At 41.1% G+C, this 26057-nt stretch overlaps 1 protein-coding gene across 2 annotated transcripts in view; it reads right to left on the reverse strand.

Annotated features, from left to right (window-relative positions):
* TRPM6 (transient receptor potential cation channel subfamily M member 6) overlaps positions 1-26057 on the reverse strand; it is a 178839-nt gene that overhangs the window by 140492 nt on the left and 12290 nt on the right. For both annotated transcript variants that reach the window (XM_089691080.1, XM_089691079.1), the window contains exons 4-9: positions 20731-20905; positions 19248-19371; positions 13255-13327; positions 10129-10229; positions 8702-8836; positions 2320-2373 (exon numbers count right to left, since the gene is read on the reverse strand). In XM_089691080.1, the coding sequence (XP_089547206.1) occupies positions 2320-2373; positions 8702-8836; positions 10129-10229; positions 13255-13327; positions 19248-19371; positions 20731-20905 (662 nt within the window). The remainder of the gene's footprint in view (positions 1-2319; positions 2374-8701; positions 8837-10128; positions 10230-13254; positions 13328-19247; positions 19372-20730; positions 20906-26057) is intronic.

Consider the following 26057-nt stretch of genomic DNA (forward strand, 5'->3'; position numbering starts at 1 on the left):
TGTGGTGGAGAAGATTCTTGATTCTAGGATGTTTAGAGGAAAGTTGCAATATCTGGTCCAATGGGAAGGATATGGGCTAGAGGAAAATTCTTGGGAGCCTGAGGAAAATGTTCATGCTCCTAGACTAACAAGAGAATTCCACCAGAGGTTTCCCCACAAGCCTGGTCCTATGACATCCAGGGGACGTCCTGTGAGGAGGGGAGTACTGTCAGAGCCTGGAATCAAACCTGGGCCTTCTGCGGTGAGAGACAGTGTTTCTTCTCGCTGAGCCACCTGGAATGCTGGACAGCTCCCTTGACAATTCTTTGGATGATCCTGCCTTTCCCTGTTTTGTCTTGAACCTTGAACTCCTTGCTCCTCCCATGAACTTCCTATAAAAGCCATGTCTCTGCACTTCCTGGTTGCCAGATTATTGTGCCTTACCAGCCAATATCCCGCTTACTGTTCCTGCTGCTGTCTTCATCTACGTTACCGACCTTTGGCTTGCTACTGACTACGATTCTGCCTCATCCTATCTACTACCATTGGTGACCGACCCTTGGCTTGTGACTGACTCCGCTTCTGTTTGATCCCTGAACTGTTTGATCCACTTTTGGTTTCCAGCCTACTCATTCCCTGGTGGGGTGATCCTGAGATCTGCAACCTGGCATTCACACGCAGCCAAATCCATCTCCATCATTAGGAGCTCTGGGGAAGACCGGTGGATGCTTAGACCCCGCACCTCAGGTGAGCCTGCGTCATTCCCAGGGTGGGCCGCTGGTTTACCAATCCTGCTGGTTTCAGGTAAGCCTTACAACTAATATAGCAACTGGTCTCTGAACCTGACCTTATATCGTGACACAAGGGTAAACTCCAGAAGATCTTCCTCGTGTCCCAGACCTGGACAGACATGCCACGACCAAGGTATATGACACCATGTATGGAACATCAACGCAAGGCTATGGGAACCCACCAGAAATCTACCAATAACAGGGAAACAACATAACCTAAAAAGAGGAACTAACAACTAGATGTACTCCACAGAAAAATAGACAACTGGGAAAAGGCCTAGAATAAAACATCCCAGAAAGGAGAGTTGCACACTGAAAATAAGTACAAAAGGAAAAGAACTGCCGGTCTACCTGAGAAGGTCAAAGTCTCATAATTCTAACCCTTCGAATTCAGGGAAAGGAGGTTCCATGATAGGAGTAGTGGGTGCATTGGTTGCGCCAACAAATTTGCAGTGATAAGTTAAAGAAATGTGAAAGCCCTCACAACATGATATCCTAACAAATTGCCAAATAACCCTAACAGAAATCCATCAAGGGTACCCCCCCAAATGGTCAGACAGACAGCAGAGGGAGAAGGGTGAACAAAACAATTGCACAAGGGTAGGCAGGGATCAGGACATACTGCAACCCAGAATCGTGCATGAGACATGAGGATGAGTAGGACCCATCTGATTAACACCTGTAGGTTTCTCTGAGAAATTCTGCCTAAACTACAGTAGATTAAAAAAAACATAGTATAGAGGGTCTTAAGAAGCACCAGGCCTGCCCCAATGCAGCAAAGCATCCTCAGTTGAGGAGAAAGGGGCAGGAATATCAGCTGCACTGCTAGGGGTAGCAGTGAGAAGACTCTGAAGCAACTTCTTCAATAGGCTGAACTTTACTCACAGTAGGGGAACTTATTCCCCAGTGAGTACTTCCAACAAAGGCCTTCAGATGAACTTTATCTCCCCCAGGGCGTACCAGCAGCAGGACTCCTGCATGTTCTGTCTACTAACAATCCAGAGGCATACAGGGTCATTCAGCCATGTACACTTCCTTTCTCCATGTGGGGACAACCAGTGAAGAAGGTGGTGAAACTATGTCTCTAAGAGGAACAGTGCAGATAAACTTTGCACACTCTGCATCACCCTGCATAGAGACCAGGCACTTGACCTGTCACAGAGAGGGCTCCTAGACCAGATAGGTGAAATCCCAATAATGCACAAGCTATGTCCATTGGAAATAAGTTCATATACTGAGTCATAAAATGAACCCCTGAGGAAATGGGGCATGTATGGTCTGGAGAAACAGGTAGTGCCAGGTTCACACTACTAACACTTGTCCTATAGACAGCAGAGTCCTGCTGTGCAACTGTTTACAGGTAATTTCAACTATTTACACAAGAAGCTTTTAAAAATGCAAATAATGTTATGCTATAGCTAGCACACTTTTTTTGTAGACATTTCAGACCCTTTTATATGTGATGGCTCAAAATTATAAACAAAACATGGCTAGAGTTCAGAACATAGAAAACTATGAATATCTGCATACAATTTCTGAAATATGTTACCTGTTTTGCATCTCCAACAAGATGGTACAAGAGCAGATTTGTTGGTCCTTGTTTCTTTAATGCAAAAAGAAGAAAATAAAATTTAATGAGAAGTGTTATTGTTTAATCAAGTCCTCTACTGGAAGAGATCTTATACAGCATACAAATCTGGAAGTCTGGGACACTGGATCTAACAGTCTCCTGAGAGAATAATAACCAATGACCCCTTCCAATAAAGTAAAGTAAAAACCCAGAGCTGGAAGTAGATGGACAATTTTTTTGCTGACTAATTTAAAAAAAAATAAACGTATTCCTTCATTCACACAAGCAAGGTGGTAAGAGGAATCTTTCCCGCTAAGGCGTTGTATTCCGACAGCAGAGATTCTGCCCTGTGAGAATGCACTGATCAGCAGCTACACCTTAAATGCTGCAGCTGCTGGTGGATAAAAATTTTCCAACAAGCTCGTTTGGCAAAAGTCATTCATTAGATTTCTGTCAAGCAGAAGCGGCCACACATGGGTCAAAATTCACCCGATCCCTGCTGAACCACATGAATTTCAATCCATATATGGCCAACTTAACAATAACTTAAAACTAACGTAAAAACATTCCCTACAAAATAGGATTTTTTTTTAATCCTATTTTGATTTGCATTTCTTTATATGGTCTTTTGTGTTGTTAAAACTTTAATAAAACGTACTTGTTTAAAAAAAAAAAACATTCCCTCCTCCATTCTTCTACCTATCCTGCATACCCTGTGTAGAAAAAAAAAAGAAATTGCATTTACCCTCTGTCCATGACCTTTTTATCACAAACTTGCTTGCAATTACGGAAGCCTGGCTTCATGAATCTGACTTTCCCTCTCCTGCTGCCCTCTCCTATAGTGGTCTCCTCTGGACTCAATCTTCCAGGCCTAGTGGATGGAAAGGAGGTGGAGTTGGAATCCTCCTATCCCCTCAAAGCACTTTTCAGGTCCTTCATTCGCCTACCTCTCCTCATTTGAAGTTCACTCTGTTCGTTTATTCTCTCCAGTTTATTTCAGAATTGCTGTCATCTAATCGGCCTCCTGGACCAGTATCAAGCTTCCTTGATGATTTCTCTGCCTGGCTTCCTTACTTTCTTTCTTCTGAAATTCCCACAGTCATTCTTGGTGACTTCAACAATCCTGTTAATCTTAACACTCCTGCTACCTCTAAACGTCTGAGCCTAACCACTTCTTTTGACCTAAAACAATGGACACATGCTTCTACTCACTCTAATGGGAACTGCCTTGACCTTGTATTCTCCTACCTATGCATTCCTTGCAACCTCACCAACTTTCCTTTTCCTCTCTCTGATCACTCCCTTATTAGCTTCTCTTTCTCCTTGGCGTCTTTCAACTACCGAACAGTTACCCATAGAAATATTTTCTATCTTAACCCTTCTCCTCTTTTTTTTTGGCAACAGATTGTCTCTATGACAAAATCTCAGCCCTGCCTGCCCCAACCTGACCACTTCTGTATACAACAGTTCACGGTCATCCACCACGTACACATTGGCCCCCCTCACTACACACAGAATTAGGCCCCAACCACTACAGCCCTAGCAAACAGACAACACCAGATGCCTCAAAAAACATAGCTGTACTCTTGAGCATTTATGGCATAAGACTAAGACCCAGCAAGACTTCGACCAATATAAATCTGCCTTTCAAACATACAATTCTTTTGTCCACACTACCAAACAGACCTATTTTATCACTCTAATTACCACCCTCTCAAGCAATCCCCATCAACTCTTTTCTACCTTTAACGCTCTACTTCGTCCTTCTTTACCTCCACCCACTAATTCACTTACTGTTCAGGAGATCTCTAATCACTTCAAAAATAAGATTGATACAATTCATGATGAGATCTCCACTGTACAGATATCTCCCTTACCCACCTGCATAATCTATACTTCCCTTGTTTAACCCAGCTACTATAGAGAAGGTTGGTAAACTTTTTTCTAAAGCTCACCTAACCACCTGTCCCCTGGACCCTGTTCCCTCGCAAATACTATGGTCACCCTCTGGCTCTATCCTGCATTCTTTAACTCATATCTTCAATCTCTCCCTTTCTACTGGTATCTTCCCCAGCTCTCTAAAACATGTGCTAGTCACCTCCATACTTGAAATGGCCTCAATGGACCCCACCAATCTTAGCAACCTAAGACCCATCTCCTTACTCCCTTTTGCCTCCAAACTACTTGAACGTCTAGTCTACAACCGGCTAAGCTGCCACCTTATTGAGAATAGCCTTCTTGATCCCCTTCAACTGCACTCCTAAAACTCACAAACAACTTACTAACCGCTAAAACAAATGGTCACTATTCTGTACTCTTACTCTTGGTCCTCTCTGCTGCCTTTGACACAGTTGACCACCCCCTCCTCCTCAAAAAACTCTATTTACTTGATCTCCATGACTGTACTCTCTATTGGTTCGAATCTTACCTATCTCACCACACCTTCAGTGTCACTTACAACTCTACTTCCCCCTCTCCTACTCCTCTTACTGTCAGGGTCCCCCAAGGTTCTGTCCTTGGACCTCTCCTATTCTCAATCTACACTTTTTCCTTGGGTCAGCTGATAGCTTCCCATGGTTTCCAACACCATTTGTATGCTGATGATACACAAATCTATCTCTCTACTTCTCAGCTCACCCCATTAGATTCCTCACGTATCACCGATTTGCTAAAAGACATATCAGACTGGATGTCACACCACTTCCTAAAACTCAATATATCCAAAACTGAGCTCATAATATTTCCTCCCCCACGTGCCTCTTCCCCTGATTTCTCAGTCAGGATCAATGGCACCACTATCAACCCATCCCTGCATGCCAGGGTGCTTGGGATAACACTGGATTCTGAACTATCTTTTCAGGCCCATATCCAATCCCTGTCCAAATCATGCTGCCTCAACCTCCGCAACATCTCCAGAATATGCCCCTTTTTAACCAATGATACCACAAAGCTCATAATTCACTCCCTGGTTATATCTCGCCTTGACTACTGCAACTCCCTCCTCATTGGCATACCTTTACATAGGCTATCCTCCCTCCAGTCCATCATGAATACTGCTGCCAGGCTCATCCACCTTACCTACCGTTCAGTGTCTGCTACCCCTCTCTGCCAGTCCCTCCACTGGCTTCCACTTGGCCAATGAATAAAATTCAAAATACTAACAACTTACAAAGCCATCCACAACTCTGCACCCAGCTACATCACCAACCTGGTCTCAAAATATCAACCAAACCGCTCTCTTCGATACCCCAAGACCTTCTGCTCTCTAGTTCCCATGTCAACTCCTCCAATGCTCGCTTCCAGGACTTCCCAGGGAGCTTCTCCCATCCTATGGAACTCCCTACCCCAATCTGTCCAGCTATCTCCTAATCTATCCACCTTTAGACGATCTCTGAAAACCTCTCTCTTTAAAGAAGCTTAACCTGTTTCTAACTATTAAACTACCTTTTATTTCCTTCATCAGCTCATCCCCACACAGCTATTATCTTTTGTATCACTCAACCCTTCCTCCTAGATTGTAAGTTCTAATGAGCAGTGCCCTCTGTTTCCTCTTGCACCAAATTGTATTGTAACTGTAATGTCTACCTTCATTTTGTAAAGTGCTGCGCAAACTGTTGGCACTATATAAATCCTGTACAGGGGCGGACTGACCATGCGAGCACTCGGGCACTGCCCGAGGGCCCGGAGTCAGTAAGGGGCCCCATGAGATGCCCCTGGTACCTTTAATTGGCTTTTTCATAGGCTTTTTTGGGTGTGGGCGAGGAAATAGGGGCCCCATGAGCCCCTATTGCCCGGGGGCCCCATGAGTTGTCAGTCCGCCCCTGATCCTGTATAATAATAATAATTCTCTCCCATCTAGTAATGCAGTCGGCTCCCCTGTCTCAATGAGCATCTGCTGCAGGGAAGAGGGAGCACTGACAATGTCTGGCCCATAGGATCTTATGGGTGATACCGTGGCTTCAGGAATTCACAGCAGCTCTTGAGTGTTCCCTTACACAGAGCTGCAGGATCACGTGAATACACAATGTACTACACAATCAACTAGCAATTTAGTAGTACTGAGGACCCTGTCTATCAGTGCTTTATTGAATGCAGCTGCAGTAGTAGATTTCAAATTGACTACTCCTGAAATCTAGTACTGTGCAATATCCCACTGTATCTGAATGTCTAGTTTAGGTCTGATGACATATAAAACATGCATTGTAAGTACAGTAATATCTCTGAGTTTATACTGGACAATCTAGCTAAGAAAACCGACAGCATGTTTATGCGAGATGTCTATATACAGTAAAACATGAATATAAAACAAACATTTTTCTCCTGTTACATGAATATGAAGTAATCAAATGAAGTTCATTACTTGTTCAAAGGGGACAGTGGCAGAACAATGTTACAGGATAAACGTATTTGAGCACTTAAAAATTTGTAGGATTTTGTACTCACTGTAAAATCCTTTGCTTGGACTCTATTAAGGAACAGTCTTTCATCTTTGGTTATACTGACTCCTACAGGAGATTTGGTCACTGGCAAACAAAAAATGGTAGGCCAGCCCAGGATAACTCCTTCTGCTACCAGCATGTCTCACTTTTGTAACAAGCATTATGTAAAACATGATCATAAACACAGAGGGGTAGGATCTGTGTCCCTTCAACAAAAGGATTTTACGGTGAGTATAAAAAAAAAACAGGATTTCTGTATCCTAGATTGTAAGCTCCAAAGAGCAGGGCCCTCGATCCCCTCATGTTCTGCATTGTATTGGTATTGTTCTGTCACATGTTCTGTCCCCCTTTGTAATGTACAGCGCTGAGCGAACTATTGGCGCTTTATAAATACTGTATAATAATAATAATATTGTAAAATCCTTTTCTTGGAGTTTGAGGGACACTGAAATTCTAATACTGTCAGTTATAATGTACAAACTGACTTCTGTCTACAACTGGATTGGCCACTGGCAAAAAAAAATAAAAAAATTTGTATAACCCCTCCTACTCCCAGCCTCAGTTTTGTGGCAAAGCAGTACTAAGAACATTAGATACATATGGGTGGAACCTGAATTACTTAATGGAATCCAAGAACATTTTACAGCAAGTCCAAAAGAAATCCAACTGAAACAGGCCCATAAAAAAAAAACAGCAGAAAGTACTGCCTGTAGCTCAAAAGGTTGCCTGAAGAACCTTACTCCTACAGCTGGTATGAGACATGAACAGTCAATTGGCAAAACTTAAATAATGTTTGAGCAGAAGACCAGGTAGCATTCATACAAATCTGAGAAATTGACGCTTGAGCAGAAAAAGCTCAAGAAGCACTCACAGATCTAGTGGAGTGTGCTTTGACAAGGAAAGGTTGTACTCAATTCTTAAGACCATAAGTTTGGATAATGATCTGCCTGAGTCACTGATAAATTGTGGAATTAAAAACTGGTCCCCTTTACAGGGCCCCTCAGGAATGAGAAAGAGTCAGTCTTTCTGAAGGAAGTAATGGCTGCAAGGTAAATGCACACAGCACAAACTACATCCAGGAAATGGAGGAAGATCTCCTTCTAGTGTACTGGAGCTGGACAGAGGAATAGAAGAACAATATCCTGGCTGACGTGATAAGCTGAAATCATTTTAGGTAAGAAGTGAGTTCTGGGCCTCAATACTATCTTGTCTCTGTATAAGACCATAAAAAGATCACAACTTAAACTGCATTCCAAATGGAAAAAAGATCCGTCAGGGTTTGGGGGTCCAAATGCATGAGGTAGCCCCCAGTTTTCAGGCTGAATGGCCTACCTACTGACTAAAGTCATCAGATGCAGGGCAAGTGCTGAGGCAATGCTAATGGCTCTGAACCTGGAAAGCTCTTTGTGGCTAACTTTTTACCAGAATGAGGTCTGAAAAGCGAGTGTGTGAAGATCTCTTCCAGGTTAGCCTGGGTTTAGATCTCCTCCAGGTTAGCCTCACAATGTCCATTCCAGCAGGGTCTGGTCATAGCAATTTAAGCTGACTGAAGACAGACCATACCAGATAGCTGCAATCATAGATACCAGCTCTTTTGGTCAGACTTTTCATAGCAGAGCTAAAGAAAAAACATCCATCCTCCTACACCAGCAAAACACAGAAGTATGTAGGAGGGGTTATCATGGGCTAGCCGACAGCCTTTTTTTTTTTTTTTTTTTGATAGTGACCAATCCTCCTAAAGGTGGCAGTATAACCGAAAAGTGAAAGACTCCCTGCGTCCCTCAAGGGATGAGAAAGACATTGTATTCTTTTCAGATAACTAAGACAGTTCACTGGAAAACATCAAACATTAGGACAAAGGCTGAACTGAGCAAAGTACAGACATTTAGGTTGTACTATAGCAATTTAATACAGACACGTACAGTATTATATAGCTCTTCCAATCTGCTTATTGTCAGAAAGCGATGCATATTCACGCCATATTCAATTAATAATTTCACAAAGTCAACGCGATCCATTACCAGAGCATCTTGCATTGCTTGTTCCAAAGAGCCCACCTTTCAAGAGAAATCAGTGTCAAAAATGTAAAATCTTGTAAAGATTTTGTAAGTCTGGTTTCACTGTTACTAGCCTTTAACAGAATTCTACTGCTCACTTGACGCTCTATGTACTGTATATATGATATATAACATTTTTCATATAGCTAATAAGAACAACTTGTAAATAACAACTCCATGTATAAAAACTGTACTGGTTGGAATAGGTAATTGAAGCTTCAGCCTAAATGTATAAGAAGCTATTCTGAAAATAAGTATAGTCTTAAAGCATATTAAATGGATCAACATTTTTATTACACCAGTTTATTGGTCTCATAAATGTAAAAACAAAAAGAGGGTTTGCAATCAGACTACTGAAATATCAGTTTTGTATGAAAAGATCCTTTGGGCATAACATTAAGAGACTGGAAGGCTGAGACTTTCTGCCTAAACAAAAGCAGAGGCATCCCATGATGGGATGGGTTCCCAAAAAAAAAAAAGATATGAAAAGCCGGAGGATAATTAAAACTATAATATGAGCAACGGATGGAGTGACCCTCTAAACAGCATTTTAAATGCTATTTCGTATTCTCTTTTGAAGCAAAGCTACAAAGCAACATTCATCTTTATGTGTACTACCTTCATATATAGTTATACTGTATATAGTTACACACACTCTTAAAGTAGTTACAGGAAACAGTAGAATTTTACTGATAGGAGACTACAGCTAAAGTAACTGCTAAGTGGACAAGCATCAGTGAAAAATGTAATTAGCTCAGGTACCTGGGGATATGATCCTGACACTGATTAGAAAGTACTGTTCCCACAAATAATGTGTTTTTAAAGGGAAACTATAAAGTTTTCTATTCCTCTAGGCATCTGGAATCAGCAATTCAGGGGCTGTTCATCCAAGTGGAAAATAGGAGTTCACACAGTTCTGGTCAGGTGTACAGCACAACAGGTTGAAACCAGATTAAGAAAAGCAAAAAGAAACTTTAAAAGTGAAAGAAAGGCAATCAGCATTCAGCATCCTATGCACAAATGTGTTGGAAGAAACAAAAGCAACCTGATATTCCCGTTTGTGCTTCCATTGGAAATAGATAAGGGAGAATGGTATTGCTACTGCCAGCAACACCTATTTTCCTTCATATGTCCACATATAAGATCTTATTAGGCTTCAGAAGCCAAAATGTAAATGGCACTAAGGCTCTGTAGCCCACCACAACTAAGTAATCTATGAGGGAGATTTTACATATAGCTGCGTTCTATAACTACAGAATACTAGTAACAATACTAAGATCAATAATACAAACTTTCCAGTGCTGTCCATACACTAGTATGTGTTTTTTAGCAATGTCCACCCTGTTCCAAGTCAGTGCCAAGCTTAGTTGGTCTGCAACAGACATATTGGTTCCTACAAAAACAAAAATCATCGTCACTTGAAAAGTAACATTTTTATAATTTATAAAATAACATCACAGAATCTAACTGTATAACAAAAACTTAAATTATAGTAGTGCTGTTAATTTAATCCTAAAAAGGTACTAAATGCTAGGCATTTTTAACCTTAAGGTGTTACTAAACCCATCATACGCTTTATACCCAGCATTCACTATATCTACTCTCCCACAGTACACACAGCATGGAAATGCAATTATTTTAATAAATATAAACTGCTAAATACCTTTTGTCATCGGCAGTATATAGCAGTCTTGTGACTTCTATCAGCTGAACACTGGTTATTCTTGTAGGATGAGTTTTCATTGTCCTCTGACTATCCTATGAGGCTGCATAACCCCTGATCCTCTGTCTGGACAGTGCTGATTGGCCCTGTGCTAATCAGATGCACCCTCCCAAAGAAAAAAAAAAACTCTCTAGAAATACACACTAAACTGGGCATGTGCAGAGTGACTCCCAGAGCTCTGTACTATCAGCAGATGGATTGGGGACAGTAGAAGAATGGGAGGATCTGAGAAGACAGGATTTTTACACAATATGGATGATTTATCCCTTCAGTGAGTGCATGAGTATAACAAGCATGCTTTACTTCATATACAAACTGATTTTACTGTTGTGGATTTAGAAACACTTTAAAGCTTACTTGAAAAAAATTGCACAATTTATATTAATTATGATTGATGTCATGTGTCACTTGTGTTGCTTTAGTAGAAATCCTCCTCTTCCAATTTCCCCCCACCTCCATGTCGTAATCTTCCTGTTGGGGGGGATTAATGGAGCCAAAGCAGCTGTGACAGGCACTCATCATGAGTGCTTGACTATGCCTGCCCTTTCCACCCACCTCCTGCATTCATAGAAGCTGTACAATAGCTTCTACGAATGAAACAGGATCTATGAATGGAGGACAGGAAGATAAATGAATGCTCTACCCTCTCAATTCCATTAATAGATAATGTTTCATTCATAGAAGCTAAGAAGCTATAGTACAGCTTCTATGAAAGGAGGAGGTGGGCAAAAAGGGCAGGTACAGTTGGCAATCTTGATGGGTGCCTGTCACAGCTGTGCTTGAAGATTACGATGGTGGGATTGGAGAAGGCAGAGACAGCAGCACAAGTGACACATGGTATCAAATCACAAGTATTGTCACTTGTGCTGACTTTTTTTTTTTTTTTTTGAGTATACATATGCCATATCTGTGGGATCCCTGGGGAAGCTGGAAATAGTGATAGAAGTCTCCGCTACTACAAAAATCGCCACTATCCCCTGGATCCCATGTTTCCTGTGTAGCAGGGCAGCTGCTCACTCAGGATGGATGCCATTTACAGAACTGAGATTGTGATATCACTACCATCCCTCTCTACCCCATCCAATCAGAGAACACTTTGCATTTATTAAGAAAAATGCAGTTGGACTTGGAATGGACTTGGAAGATAGCTGCAATCACTGCAGTAGCAGCGAATACTACAGTGATTTGCAGCTTCACAGGCGTCCCACAGATATGGCATGTGCATTCTTACACTGGTATAGGCTTGGTCAGTGTAAGTATGCTATAAAATCTATACCTGGAGTTCAGCTCTAAGCTGCAGTATATTAAAAGAGCAGTGCAGAAAAAGAAAAAAAACATACATACTCACCTAGATGGCTGCAGCATTGATCCGATGCTGTAGCTGTCCCCCACCGACTTGATACCGAGAACTGAGTGATAAAACACCACTGATGGCTCTGTTCTCAGGTCTGCTTTGAGCACAGAGCGATGACTTTCAGTCACCACTCCATGCTTTGTGCCTCCAGAAATCACTGGAGTGCTGCGTTAGGGAGGGGATGGGATCAGGTGGCTCAGGCTCTCCGTGTAAGCCAAGAGAGGTTGAGCCAGCTGCTGGTCAGGAATCTGTGTGGATCCCAACATTATTGTCGGAATCTCTGAAGATCATGGACTGGCTCTGTGACATCAGCCAACAGCAGACTTTAGCCTGCTGTCAGCTGAATCTGGGTCAAAGGAGTGCAGAAATAAATGCACTCCTGTGACCCACAGGAGAAGTATGGCCCAAAGAGCTTTGACCATACTTTCTGTTTTTGTTCTTGGGTTACATGCACTTTAACATGTATATATTTCTACTGTGTAATTAACTGTTTGTGTGGTGTTTAGCTATTATGATTTTCCAATGACCACAAACTTTGTGACTGCACAGTTCTCAACACATTTATACATAAAGAAAGTTTACAGTACAAATAACTAACATAATATTTTCTTATGTTTTACAGAGGCATGGGTACTTTGGTATGAAATGTAAAAAATAATGCAAAAACAGCCAGCAGTTTACTTTACCCACCCAAGATCAAGTCATATGCAGCTATACTACCAATCCTGGTCTTTTGATCAGCCCATATAGCCCCATTATCCTGGCAAAGTCACCAAGCTCAACTAGCTTAAATTGTAGGTAAAGCCAAAACATTTTATTTTTGATAGTTCGGGAGAGTGTAACATCCCCTGTTTTTTCTTCATCTCTATTTCTCCATGTCACCATTCTGAATGGAACTGAAAGTAAGGGAAAATGGAAAAATGTAAACTGGATCTTCACCTCAATCATTCAAATTTAAGTAAATGCACAGTTGGAAATGCTGTTACATGGCAATAACAAAACCAGTATTTACTTTTAACTTCAGGCTTTACCTTCCTGGAATACCTTTACAATAGTTTCTTCATCCCTCTCCTCCAGGTGGCCAATTTGCAGTAAGAACAGAGGAAACTCTCTCTCTTTACTTCCTGGAATTTCTTTACTCCACCTCCCCATTTCCTAACAGTAGTGGTCAACGTTCAGCTTTTTAGTAAAATATCAGAAACTTTTTCCAAGCAGACTGTATAGTTGCATGTATTTTTGTGAGGTGGGCAGAACAGCAATCATCCTGTGCCTTTACTGGTCCTGAAGAAATTTCCTTTTTACCTATTTCTTTCCAATGCACCCAGAAATGTTGTATCTTACCTTTAAGAAGAGCTGTCAGGATGGCCACATCAATGTCTTGTTGTTCCTCAGACTCAGCATCAAATATAGTAATCTAAAAGAGGGGAAAAGCATCTCATGTTGATACCACAAACTCAGACTTTTAAAGTTAAACTTTAGGCAAATATAAATGATACTTATGAATTGGTAAAGTAGGTTTCAGATTTACGGAGGGGGCAAACCAATAACTCTATGCTAAAGTTACATACTCATCATGCTGCCCTAGACACATCTGAATAATAAGGTTTTTTTTTTTTCCAAGACCCACGTCTTTTTTCATGACCGTTTTAGGAAATAACTGATGCCTAAATGCACTAAGAGTGTCAGTGGGGTCTGCTCTATTTGCAAGACAAAAAAAAAGAGAAAAAATAGATTGTTTCACATTTCCTGGACTATAAGCAACCCAGTGACACTTTTGAATATTCCAGAGTGAAGAGGGGCTAGTGCTGGGGCCAAAACCTTGGTGAACACTGGAAGTGCAGAAAAGAGGCTATAGGGCAGGGCCACAAACTGATAGTGTACAGTTCCCATAGCAAATCTTAGGAAACAATGATGTGCTGGAAAGATAGGGACATGTAGGTATGATATTTTGTCCACCAAAGCTATAAGTGTCACCCTGGTGAAGGGAGATGATGAAAAACCTGTTGGATTCCATATAGACATGGAGTTCACAATTCAGTGCTTTTAAATCCAAGGTGGGGAGGATGCCACCTTTGTCTGTGGAACAGCTAACAGATTGGAGTAAAACCATTGAAAAAATTCTACCCCAAGAACTGAGGTAATCATATCTTGATCCCAAAGACCCAAGAGGGCTCAATGGAGAACTGCAAATCTGTCTAGTGACACGGGAAGGTTGGAGGTGAAAAATCAAGAAGGGGGCAAGGAGTGAAACTACAGCTCCACCTTTTACACCCAGGTGTCTAAAGCTGTCACAGTTTGCACAAAAGGTCAACAAACACTCACCCACTCAGGTAAGTGGGGTTGCACCTTCATGTTGATAAAGGTTTGTCTGAGGATTTGGTGGACTTTGGTCTGCAGACCTTGCAGGTAAACTGGGAGGAAAGCTTGTAGGGTCTGAAAAAGAATGGTGTGGGACTGAAGAAATAAAAGGGACTTTTCTTAACTTGTAGCAAGGGAGAAGACTTTGCAGTCTGTTCTTTTGGTTTCTTCCACTTAGGAGAATGTTTACTCTTACACCAGTAACATACGTGTTAATAGTATCCAGAGCAGATCAGTCCCTTGAAGGCCATATTATTGAGAGACTTTTCTTAGGATGTGGGTTCTACAGTCCAGCACTTTAACTTTAAGTGTCCTCCACATGTGTAGGGACAGGAGACATATGTGACAGATGAGATGGGAAACACCCATCAACCCATCACAACTGCACAGGAAAGCTATACCCATTTACTTAAAATGTTTTATGACCAAGGTTTCAACTCCTGCAATGGTAAGAGCCCTTTAAGGGACTTTCAGTCAGCAAGAGTTTGGCAAAGAATAATCACTGCTAAGATGGGGTAAAGAGCAGCACCTTAAGGCAAAACAGAGCTCTAGAGAGGGCTTCCAGCCATGTATCAGTTGGGTCTTTAACCACTTGCCCTCCTGAGGATTTACCTTCCTGACAAGGCCTTTTTTTGCTACTCGGCACTGCACTAATTCAACTGATAATTGCGCGGTCATGCAATGCTGCACCCAAACGAAATTCATGTCCTTTTTTCACACAAATAGAGCTTTCTTTCAGTGGAATTTGATCACCTGTGCGCTTTTTATTTTTCACACTATAAACAAAAGACCAAAAATTTTGAAGAAAAACGATATTTTTTACTTTCAGCTATAAAAAATATATAGTAAAACTAAAAGTTAGTTATAAATTTAGGCCAAAATGTATTCTGCTACATGTTTTTGGTAAACAAAATCCCAATAAGTGTATATTGATTGCTTTGTGTGAAAAAGTTATAGCGTCTACAAACTATGGTATAGATACTGCAATTTACGCCATTTCTTTGCTATACAGCTTCGCGCTAGTTTAAACGGACAATTGCACGGTCATGCGGTACATAAATGAAATTTACATCCTTTTTTTCCCACAAATTTAGCTTTCTTTCGGTGGTATTTGATCGCCTGTGCGTTTTAAATTTTTTGTGCTATTAAAAAAAAAAACTGACAATTTTGAGAAAAAAAAAACAATATTTTGGACTGTTTGCTATAAAACATGTCCAGTAAAAAAAATGTAAAAATCAAATTTAGTCATAAATTTCTGCCAAAATGCATTCTGCGACATGTCTTTGCTTAAAAAAAAATCCCAATACGTGTAAATTAATTGGTTTACATGGAAGCGTCTACAAATGGCGGGAAAGATACTGGGATTTTTTTTTTATTATACTAATAATGGCGGCTATCAGCGACTTATGGTGGTGATCAGCGATTTATGACAGTGATCAGCGACTTATGGCGGGACTGTGACGGACATTTTGACACTGGGGGGGAACTGACTTGGGGTTACTGACGTCCCCAGTGACACCAATACAGTGATCAGTGCAAAAAAAAAAAAAAACACAGACACTGTACTAATGGCACTGGGGAGGAAGTGGTTAACTTTTATTAGGTAAAGAAAGGGTTAACTGTGAGAGGGGAGTGTTTTATTAGGGGGCGGGGGGGTGTACTTCACAGGAACACGCTGATCCCGAGAGATAAAGTCTTCTCTCAAGTTCAGCGTGCTCTGAGCTGACAGATAGCAGAGCTGCAATGAAAACACTGCAGCCGTGCTGTCAGTGATTACTTGTAATCTCCTGCAACTGGCAGGAAATGACTCACCGGGAGCTGGTGATGGACACCCGCTGCCACGATCGGCGGGACGGGTAGGGCGGGCACGCGCCTCGCGCTGCCCCTACCTGTTTTGCACAGCGTCGTTAAAAGACGGCGCTGTGCGTACAGGTGCCACCCTGCCACAGTAAAAACACTGCGGCGGGTCGGCAAGCGGTTAAAAGCAAGTGCATCTTCCATGGTACAGTTATTTTGTACTTGGATAGAAAACTGGCTAAAAAGACCACATTCACAGAGTAGTGATTATTGATTCATACCCTGAATGGTCTAAGGTAATAAATTATGTATCCCATGGTTCAGTGTTGGGACCCTTACTTTTTAACCTATAAGTTATATACAGCCTGGGATTAAAAGTACCATTTCTGTGTTTGCAGGTGACACCAAGCTATGTAATGGAGTAACATACTTACAAGACATCTCCAACTTACAAGCAGACCTTAATGCACTGTTTGATTAGGCAATTATATGGAATATGAGGTTTAACCTCCCTAACAGTTTGACTATGTCAATATTTCTGTGCTCAAAGTGGTCCATTTTTTTGCATGGAAATATGTCATTTTTTTATTGTAGGCCTGTAATTTTTAGAAATAACTCACTGAAATCTGTCCAAACAAGAGTCTAGTAAACATCCCGGGTATGATAAAATTTTAAACACGAAATCATAAAAATTTGAAATATAGAGCCAAGTTCGCACATCACGGAGCTTAGTTGCAAAATCGTTTTCAGTGTCTGATGACGAATTTCCCCACGAATCATTATCACTCATTTCTGCAAGTAGTTCTAATTTAATATCGTTGTTCTCTAGCCGGTCTAAAACCGCTTTTGACCTAAATGGTCACTTTTTGGACGCCATGGACATTTCTCAGTTTTAAGGCAGAAAGAATAGTAAAACTGCAGGCAGGGCACAGGACAAAGCACTAGGGACAAAATGTATGTGAAATGGTTTGATACAGTAATGTTATACTATGAGATTTTAGTGTATTTAGTGAATGTCACTTTTTAACATTTTTACATTTCCCGCCGGTTCCGTCCCCCGTATGTCCCGTAAATCCCGACGCTCACAGGGACCGGAACCTGGAAGACAGATGCCGGCATCAGCCGGAAGAGATGGCCGGGGATGCTGCAGGGCGGACATCGTGGGAGCGCAGTACAAGGTGCAAGAGGGATCCCTGAGCGACGCTGCAGGATAATCCCGAGTGTAGCTCGACGTTACCGCTTTTGGTACTGAAAGTTACACTCTGGAATACCGCCAGGGGGGTTAATGTTGATAAATGTAAAGATATGCACTTGGGGGCTAAAAGCATGCATGCATCATACATTCTAGGAGGAGTACAGCCTGGGGAGTTTCTAAAGCAAGCAAATACTTACTGGAGGTATCAACTCCAGAGGGTGAGACAATTTGCCCCTGTACAAACTATTAGTAAGGCTTCATCTGGACTATGTAGTTCAGTTTTGGGCACCGGTTTACAAAAAAGATATTGGGGAACTGGACAAAGTGCAGAGAAGAATACAGAGAAATGGATTAAAGGCAGAAAATATTAGCTGAACTGAATTTAAAAGGCGATTAAGGGGGGATATGATCTCCCTGTACAAAAAACATAAGTGGTCCATATAGTGAACCTGGGGCAGAGCTATTCACCTTAAATGGGGACTGGGGGGAGCTACTATTGAAAGGTTTTTCCCTTAATGCACCTTTACAGCCCCTTTAAGGACTCTAAAATAATCAAGACTGGGGATAGCACTGGCAAAAGAGATAAGCCGATCTTCTAGTTCCAGATCTTCTAGCAGAGCGGTGCACATAACATTAATTAGAGCCAAAATGGTCTCTTTAACTTTGGGAAAATGACATAAGACTATGATTCAGAAGCAAGCTTCAGCAGGTAAAGGATGAAGCAACTCAGAATCAAGACAGTCCTAGTGGCTGATGGCTTAGAGGTTGAGGACCAATTAGATGCAAAATCTTCAGGAGAAGGCACTAGAGCTCACCCGAGGCCTCTGTGGCGAGGGCAAGGCCTCAGGTAAGTATCCTAAACAGCTAAATGCCAGAGAGGGTTGGATGGCCAAAAGGTGACCAAGATCACTGTAGGAACAGATCAACAATTTAAGTTCCATTTGGCCCTTTGAACAGCAGGAGCAGCAGTGGGGAGATGCTTCCTTAACAATGCTGTATGGCAGGAAAGAGACGCGCCTCTCAGTACATGACATTAGTGCTTAGTCCCACAGCATTAACCCATTCTATGTTGGATATACAGTAGGGAATTTTAAAGGCACCCAGTGACCTATGTATCTGAGGTAGCTCCCTTTGCTTGGCCCAACTGGCCCACCCACAAAGTGTGTGTTTAGAGAAAATACAAGCATCTCTGAACCTGGACAGCATTTTGCTGCTCCAAAAGCCAAACTGAGGACAGTCACCCTGGATACCTGCAATCAGAAAGACCAGCTCAGTCAACCCTGTCAAGAAGAGTCTTGATTAAAAAGAAAACTGTTGAAGAGCAAGAAAAAATGGTGCTAGTAAAAAAGGGTAGTCTTTTACACAGCAGAGTTAAAGAAAAGATGTCCATTCTCCTAGAACACTAGCAAAAATGTGATGCAAGCTGGCAGGAGGGATTATCCTGGGCTTGTCTACATTTTTTTGCTTGCCAGTGTCCAATCCTCCTGTATAAATGGAGAAGGCAGCAGGAAATCATTTACCTGACAATAATGACTTCTTGTATTCCCCAAAGGACAAGAAAGAAAATCAATTCAGTATATTTGTGCAAGGAGTAATGGAGCACCAAGAGGTGAGCTGTCCCTCTAGGAGGGAGGAGATCTATAATTATACAACCTAAAGAGTGCCCAACATGACCACATATGATAAAAGGAGTATTTTAGCATATACAAAAAACAGAATAAAATATTTGATTGGCTAGTATGAACAAGAAACATTAGATATTAATTCTAGGTAACTACAGGCAGATGCATGAACATTTTTCTAACTGTAGACCCAGTCATGGCTTGCCCTAGCTATCTTCAAAATACTGTTTTATAAGCAAACTAAGAAAATATGAGTTTGATAAAAAAAAAAATGTAATTCCACTCTTGGAAATAACCTAACCCATGTCAATTTACATTACTAAAATTTAGCAGAAAGAAAAACGCAAGACAATATGACTTACTGAATCCCGGCACTCCATGCACTCTAGCAGAATAGATAAAATATGATTAGCTTGCCTATGACCAAGATTAAATGTTTTCTGAACCATCTGCAAGATTTCATCCTTTAGGTGTGGAGAGATTTCTCTGAGTGAAACAAAGATGGAAACACAGGTCTTATTATATAGTGACATAGTACACTAATAGGAAGCAACTTGTAGCAACTAGTTATAAACTTTTAGCAGCTTTAAAGGAGAATATTAAAAATTATTCTGCTCTTGGATGGATCACTCCACATTTAGTAATATAATAACCATAATATTAATATTAATATTGAAAAGAAACGTATACAATAGGCTCAATTCACATAGGGAACAAAGGTGACAAACCAGTTAAAGAAACTTTATTTTCAAAAAAGAGGGCAAAATGGCAAATATTCAAAATAACAATCCTTATTCTAGTTTTAAACCCTGGTTTAACACCAGAATGAAATATAAAATAATGTACTACTGTATCTAATTCTGTGTGTAAAGGTTTGTTTCCCATGAGTTTGCATCATTTACAAAACTTGTTGACCAAAAGAATATCTGCCTTTATTTAATTTACTGCAGGCTGCTGCAAATAAAATGAATCTATATTGATATTTTAGTGTAATTTTCGGCCTTGGAGGCAGCTTTATTCTATAAAAAAATATATATTTACTAACAAAACCAATTCACATGGAATCATGTTCAACATACCAGCAAAAACTTAACCCCAGAGCTATATAATTATCATAAACAGCATCAAATGATAATACTGCACCATAGATAAATAACTAATCAACTGTTCAGTTATAACCTTATCTAAAATGGTTAGATTAGAATACATATGGGGAGCAGCTGGGTCTTTATCTCAAATATAAACTATAGCTTTTCACAGTTTTTACTGAGCACTCATTTTATGTTAGTATTTACCAGAAAATAATCTTATATATGACACACTTTTTTAGTTCCTTGCTGCTCCATATTACCTGCATTGACTTTTAAAATACATATTTGTAGATTTTACCTGTAGCATTTATAAACACATTTATACAGCGTAGCAATGTGTTTTATAAATGTGCACTGTGCTCTGCTGGCTTCAGAAGCTAGAAATTCACAGAGCACAATAGAAATAAATGAAAGTCTCACCAAGAAAAAAAAATAGAAGATCCAGGTCATGTGACCTGTTAAAGCTACATGAGCATCTCTCCTCCAATCAGGAGCTTTCTTTCTTTTCTGCACTAAGTAAGGAACTTTGGTGGGGATTTCTGAAATATTTTCAGGCCACTGGGACCTTTACAAAGCTAGTGCATTATGGGAAGATCATCACAAAAGAACAAAACAAAAAATGTAATGTCTGCAGAATCCAGCTTTAAAAGAAATGAAGTACAATGTATAGCATTAATAATAACATCTTTTTAAAATTTCCTCTGACAAATCTAGAAATATTCAGAAAAAAAAATAATTTGCAACATTAGCTTACCCTCTATCAGCAGCATGCTTGTGAGTAAAGGCCAAAATGTCAGCTGCCCTTCCTGTTCCTTCACATACCACTACAGGAACTGATGGTGTATTCCTAACATATTCCCATACCATAAGGATCACATTGGGACCTCCTTCTACAACCAAGCCAACCACTGGAACTCCTTGTCCCATTCCTGTAATTAAATGATATCAATAAATTGAATCTACTTTTTAAATTACATGCATACCTGCATTTTCAGTATATGTGAATGAGCTTTGACAGTGTTAATTTCATCGCCGAAAAGAATTTCATCATTTTGGTCAGTGGCATGTTTCCAGTGATGAAAGCTAAACAAAAATGACTTTTGAATTTTCGTCAATTGCGAAAACTATGACGAAAATCAATTCCAATTTTTGTCACCGAACAAAAATGGAATGAAACTGTGAGGGAGGGATGTTTTACTTATAAAGATGTCATATGACAGCTAAATCTGTGTAGTTTGTTTAAACCTTAATACCATAAATAATAACATTTTATTAGATTTTTTTTACTCCAGGAGTATATGAGTTTGGAAATTCTAGAGAAATGCTTAAATAATGCATTATAATTTAACTAAACCCATTAGATTTTAGTTGAATAAAATGATTTTAATCGACTAAAATGTACTGCTGAATTTAGTCAGGTAGAGTTTAATAGAGTAGTAAATCTGCTCAGGGCAGCACACAATGATTGTCATGTTACTGAATATCAACAACCAATACCAGTGCATAATAAAACGTTCTATACTGACATTTTGCCTGCCAGACCACTCCACATGGCTCATAATTGTTGCTGATCTTTCACAGTCTGTAGAATTTTGTTGAGAAAATATTGTAGTGTGTACAGTACATTCACTTTGGGTCCATACACATCCAACCACACATAACATAATAGGGTGGTAGTTTTCCCTACTCTTGTCTGTTCTTGGCGCACAGGAAAAGTGTGGACAAATTATGCCTTTTAGCCTCTCCATCCACCTCCAGCCTTGGCATGCTGCATTAAAGCTGATCTGTAGTCACCCCAATAAAGATATAGTTAAATATATATCTGATGTTATATTTGTAATATTAATTATACAATATATAATATACTATATTTATAATATACAGTTTATGATGTTCAAATGTGTAATAAAATAGGATTTTTGACTTACTAGTAAAATCTTTTTCTGCTAAATCTTAGTCCTAACATGGGGTATATACAGTACAGCTAGCTTTGTGTGATTGGACAACCCCCATTTAACCTATCCTACTCCCAGCGATTCTCAGTTTTGTAGCAAACAATAAGGCAATCAAAAGAAAGAAGAGAAGGGAGAGATGCCTGTCTTTTATTGGTAAGTCAAAAATCCTATTTTCTTAATCGCACAGTATACAACACAGAATTTTAGTCTTAACAATTGTTGAGGTGACAAAGGAAACACAGGTCAACAGTGACATCTTCTTTCTCTCAAGATTCAAAAAGAGGAATCTCATATCACAAGGTCTCTGGATTCAAAAACCTTGTGCAAATACACCAAACTCTCCGTACGCAGAAGGACATTGCAAACATACTAGTAAAAGACTACAGAACAACCTCATACACAAACTGTATGGTAAAAGGATAACAACCAGGAAACAAACGCAGTCAGCTTTTGAAACCCTTACAGGATTAGACCCTACCAACACTAACAAAATTTAAAAAAAAAAATGGAAACTATACAAAAGGCGCCTGAAAAACAAATATGGTATGAATAAGAAGCAAAAAAATCTCCAGAAATTATACAAAGTGCAGATTCTGGATACAACCTAAACAACATAAAACCAACACAACATCTACACCTCCTTCTATCTGTGACCTAGAATCCAATCCATAAGCCCAAGGTATCCCATATGAACACACTGGCCTTACTGAAAATGGGGATATAACAGATGATCACAAACTTTCCAAACCAGACATAACAGTCCTATCTAAAGGCCTTACATTCTGCCTAACCACCACACTGGATAATTTACAGTTATTCTCAGATATGGGGGAATACTTCAGGAGACTAAGGCTCAAGGAATACTTTCACAGAAATTATAGCAATTGCATGACAATAGAATGTGACAAAAAGAGAAAGAATAGCAACTTCACAGCTCCACAAGGACATACATACATATATATATATATATATATATATATATATATATATATATATATATATATATATATATATATATATATATATATATATATATATATATATATATATATATATATATACACACACACACACACACACATACATATATACACACACACACACACACACACACACACACATACATACACATACACACACACACACACACATCAGCAGATACAGGGGTGCCGTTGTTATGATGGACACATATACATACATACATACATACATACATGCAAGAGGGTCAGAGACAACTGAAAAATGCCATTTATTATAAATAATTGGGATTGTGACCTCACCCATGATTTCACTCAACAATTAAAAGATCTCATTAAAACTCTACCAACCCACCTACATTCAGAACTTATCAGTGCAATTAAAGGTAATCCAGAAATTGAGGACTTCTACATGCTGCCCAAAATCCACAAGCCAGGAAATCTAGGCAGACCCATCAAAACAGGTATGAACACACTTACTGAACAAATCTCAGGCCTTGTAAAACAAGTGCTAAAACCATTAGCCATAAATACGGCTAGTTTGTTGATTTTGTTCAGAAAATCAGTTGTATCTTGCAGCAATATACAATTACCACCAAACACATTTCTAGTCACCATGGATGTAGAATTTCTGTACAGTAACATCCCTCACAAGGTTGGAGAGTTTGGGATCAGGGAGTCCAGGCACAAGGGAGAAGGGACAGAAGTTTGTCCCGGGACAGGAAGATCCTGGACAGGGCCACATCCATGTCAGGCCCAGGTACTGTAATCACTAAATTGTTTCTGGTGAAGACTTTGAAAGGCAGAGTCTGCTGGATAAAGGATGACAAGGTTACAATGTACTGATCTTTTTACAGGAGATCATCCAGGTATCTCACAATATGTATCCCCTGAGAACAGAGCAGAGCTAGGGCAAGCGCCTTGGTGGAGACCAGGGGTGCTGTGGACAGGACTAATTGGTAATGTTGAGCACCCAAAACAAAAATGCATATAGCACTGGTGAGGAGCAAAGATGGGACTGTGAGCATCCCTAATGTTCACAGAGTCCAGAAGGTCCCCAGGAAGGAAGGATGCAATGACCAATCTGGCCATTTCCCTTCATAACTTTTGCAGAAACAAGTTTTCAGATCCAGAATAGGCCAAGTGCCTCCATTTGGCTTGCAAACTGGTATTAAGGCAATGACCCCCTGAGCAGGAAGATCCGGATATCTTTGCACCAAGGACGGAAAATTCAAGAGTATAATGCAGGGAGAAGGCAGAGTCTAAAATTTCAGTTTGTAGCCCCTAGAAATGCCTGAGATTTCAATGGACTAGAGGGATAAAGGGTTGACAGAAGTCCCCCCACTCTGACAAGTGGGGCACTGCTTCATTGGTAAGGGGGCTTGGTGCTAGACTATGATGTCTTGAAGGTCCATGTCTTCTGACCAGATCTGGATTTGGAGCTTGAGGGAAAGTGACGATCATTCATTAGCGGAGTCTGAGCTAGCATAGACATCTGGCCCTTTCCCCTGCACTGATGGTCTGCCGTGTCCAGAGCAAAATGTTCCCAAAGGGGTATTAACCATCTTTGATGCAAAATGGTGCATGCATGTGTGATTGAGCTACAGAAATTGAGATCATGTAGGTACAGTTCAACAGACTTGCACCGGAAAAGGACAAAAATGGTACCAAAAAAATCTGCCACTCCCTTCCCACTTCATAGCTACATCAAATCATTTAAAAGTGTCAGCCTGAGCTCAGCTATAGCTACACTGCCACGAAGCACCAGCACACTGGGCTAGACAAGTGTGCAACTTACTGCAGCAAATGTCTCACTCTGGGCAGGATGATAGAAGCCAGCCCCATCCTAGCTCCATCCTCCACAATGGACATACACCGAAAGGGGTTCCTGTATAGTACCCTATGGCTAACTCAGCTCAATGCACTATGTGCAAAGGTGAGCACTAGAGATGAGCGAAGTATTCAAAAATTCGATTCGACTGATTCGGCGAATTCGTGGAAAAATTTTGATTCGAGTCGAATATATTCGCTGCGAATTTAACTTATAAAAGGGTGTTTCTAGGCTTCGGAGAGACTTTATATTAGTGCAGAACACTGTACCTTTAATTTAAATGCCCTTGGAGTCTGCTGTGGAAGAGAAATAATACTGACAGTCAGTATGACATGCAGATGAGTGCCGTCGATCTTAGAATCACCGCACACTTCACTCATTTGGGCAGTCACGGGGCCAAAACCAGAGTGTGGAGCCACAGTGTGGCGGTGGAGGCAGCAGCAATGGGAGGCCATACAGCACCCTATGACAAAAATGGAAACCACCAGCAGTGTGAGGAGACCTGAAAGTGGCACATGGCAGAGTGTGGCGATGGAGACAGCAGCAATGGGAGGCCGTACAGGGACCCATGACACACTCTGGACCTGGCAGCAGCATGAGGAGGCGGTACAGGGGCCCATGACAGATTACGGGCCTGGCAGCAGCATGAGGAGTTGGTACGGGGGCCCATGGCAGATTACGGGCCTGGCAGCAGCAATGGGAGGCCGTACGGGGACCCATGACACACTCTGGACCTGGCAGCAGCATGGGGAGGCGGTACAGGGGCCCATGACAGATTACGGGCCTGGCAGCAGCATGAGGAGTCGGTACGGGGGCCCATGACACACTCTGGACCTGGCAGCAGCATGAGGAGGCGGTACAGGGGCGCATGACAGATTACGAGCCTGGCAGCAGCAACTTGGACAGGAGGACGTTCAGCTTCTGCACCGTCGGGTGCGTGCTCGCAAACTGTTGTCTCTTGGAAACGGATTCCAAGAAAGACTGCTGACGGAATCCGTGAAGAGGAGTAGCAGGAGAAGGAGCATCTGAACGAGCGGAATATGCCAACAAGCGACAACAGGGGCCCATGACAGATTACGGGCCTGGCAGCAGCATGAGGAGTTGGTACGGGGGCCCATGGCAGATTAGGGGCCTGGCAGCAGCTATGGGAGGCCCGTAATCTGCCAGCACCCTATGACAAAAAATGGAACACACCAGCAGTGTGAGGAGACCTGAAAGTGGCACATGGCAGAGTGTGGCGATGGAGACAGCAGCAATGGGAGGCCGTACAGGGACCCATGAGAGACTCTGGACTTGGCAGCAGCATGAGGAGGTGGTA

Source organism: Staurois parvus, unplaced genomic scaffold, assembly GCF_062004578.1.
Source record: "Staurois parvus isolate SC_StPar_1 unplaced genomic scaffold, SC_StPar_1.0 ptg000549l, whole genome shotgun sequence".
Classification (NCBI taxonomy): domain Eukaryota; kingdom Metazoa; phylum Chordata; class Amphibia; order Anura; family Ranidae; genus Staurois; species Staurois parvus.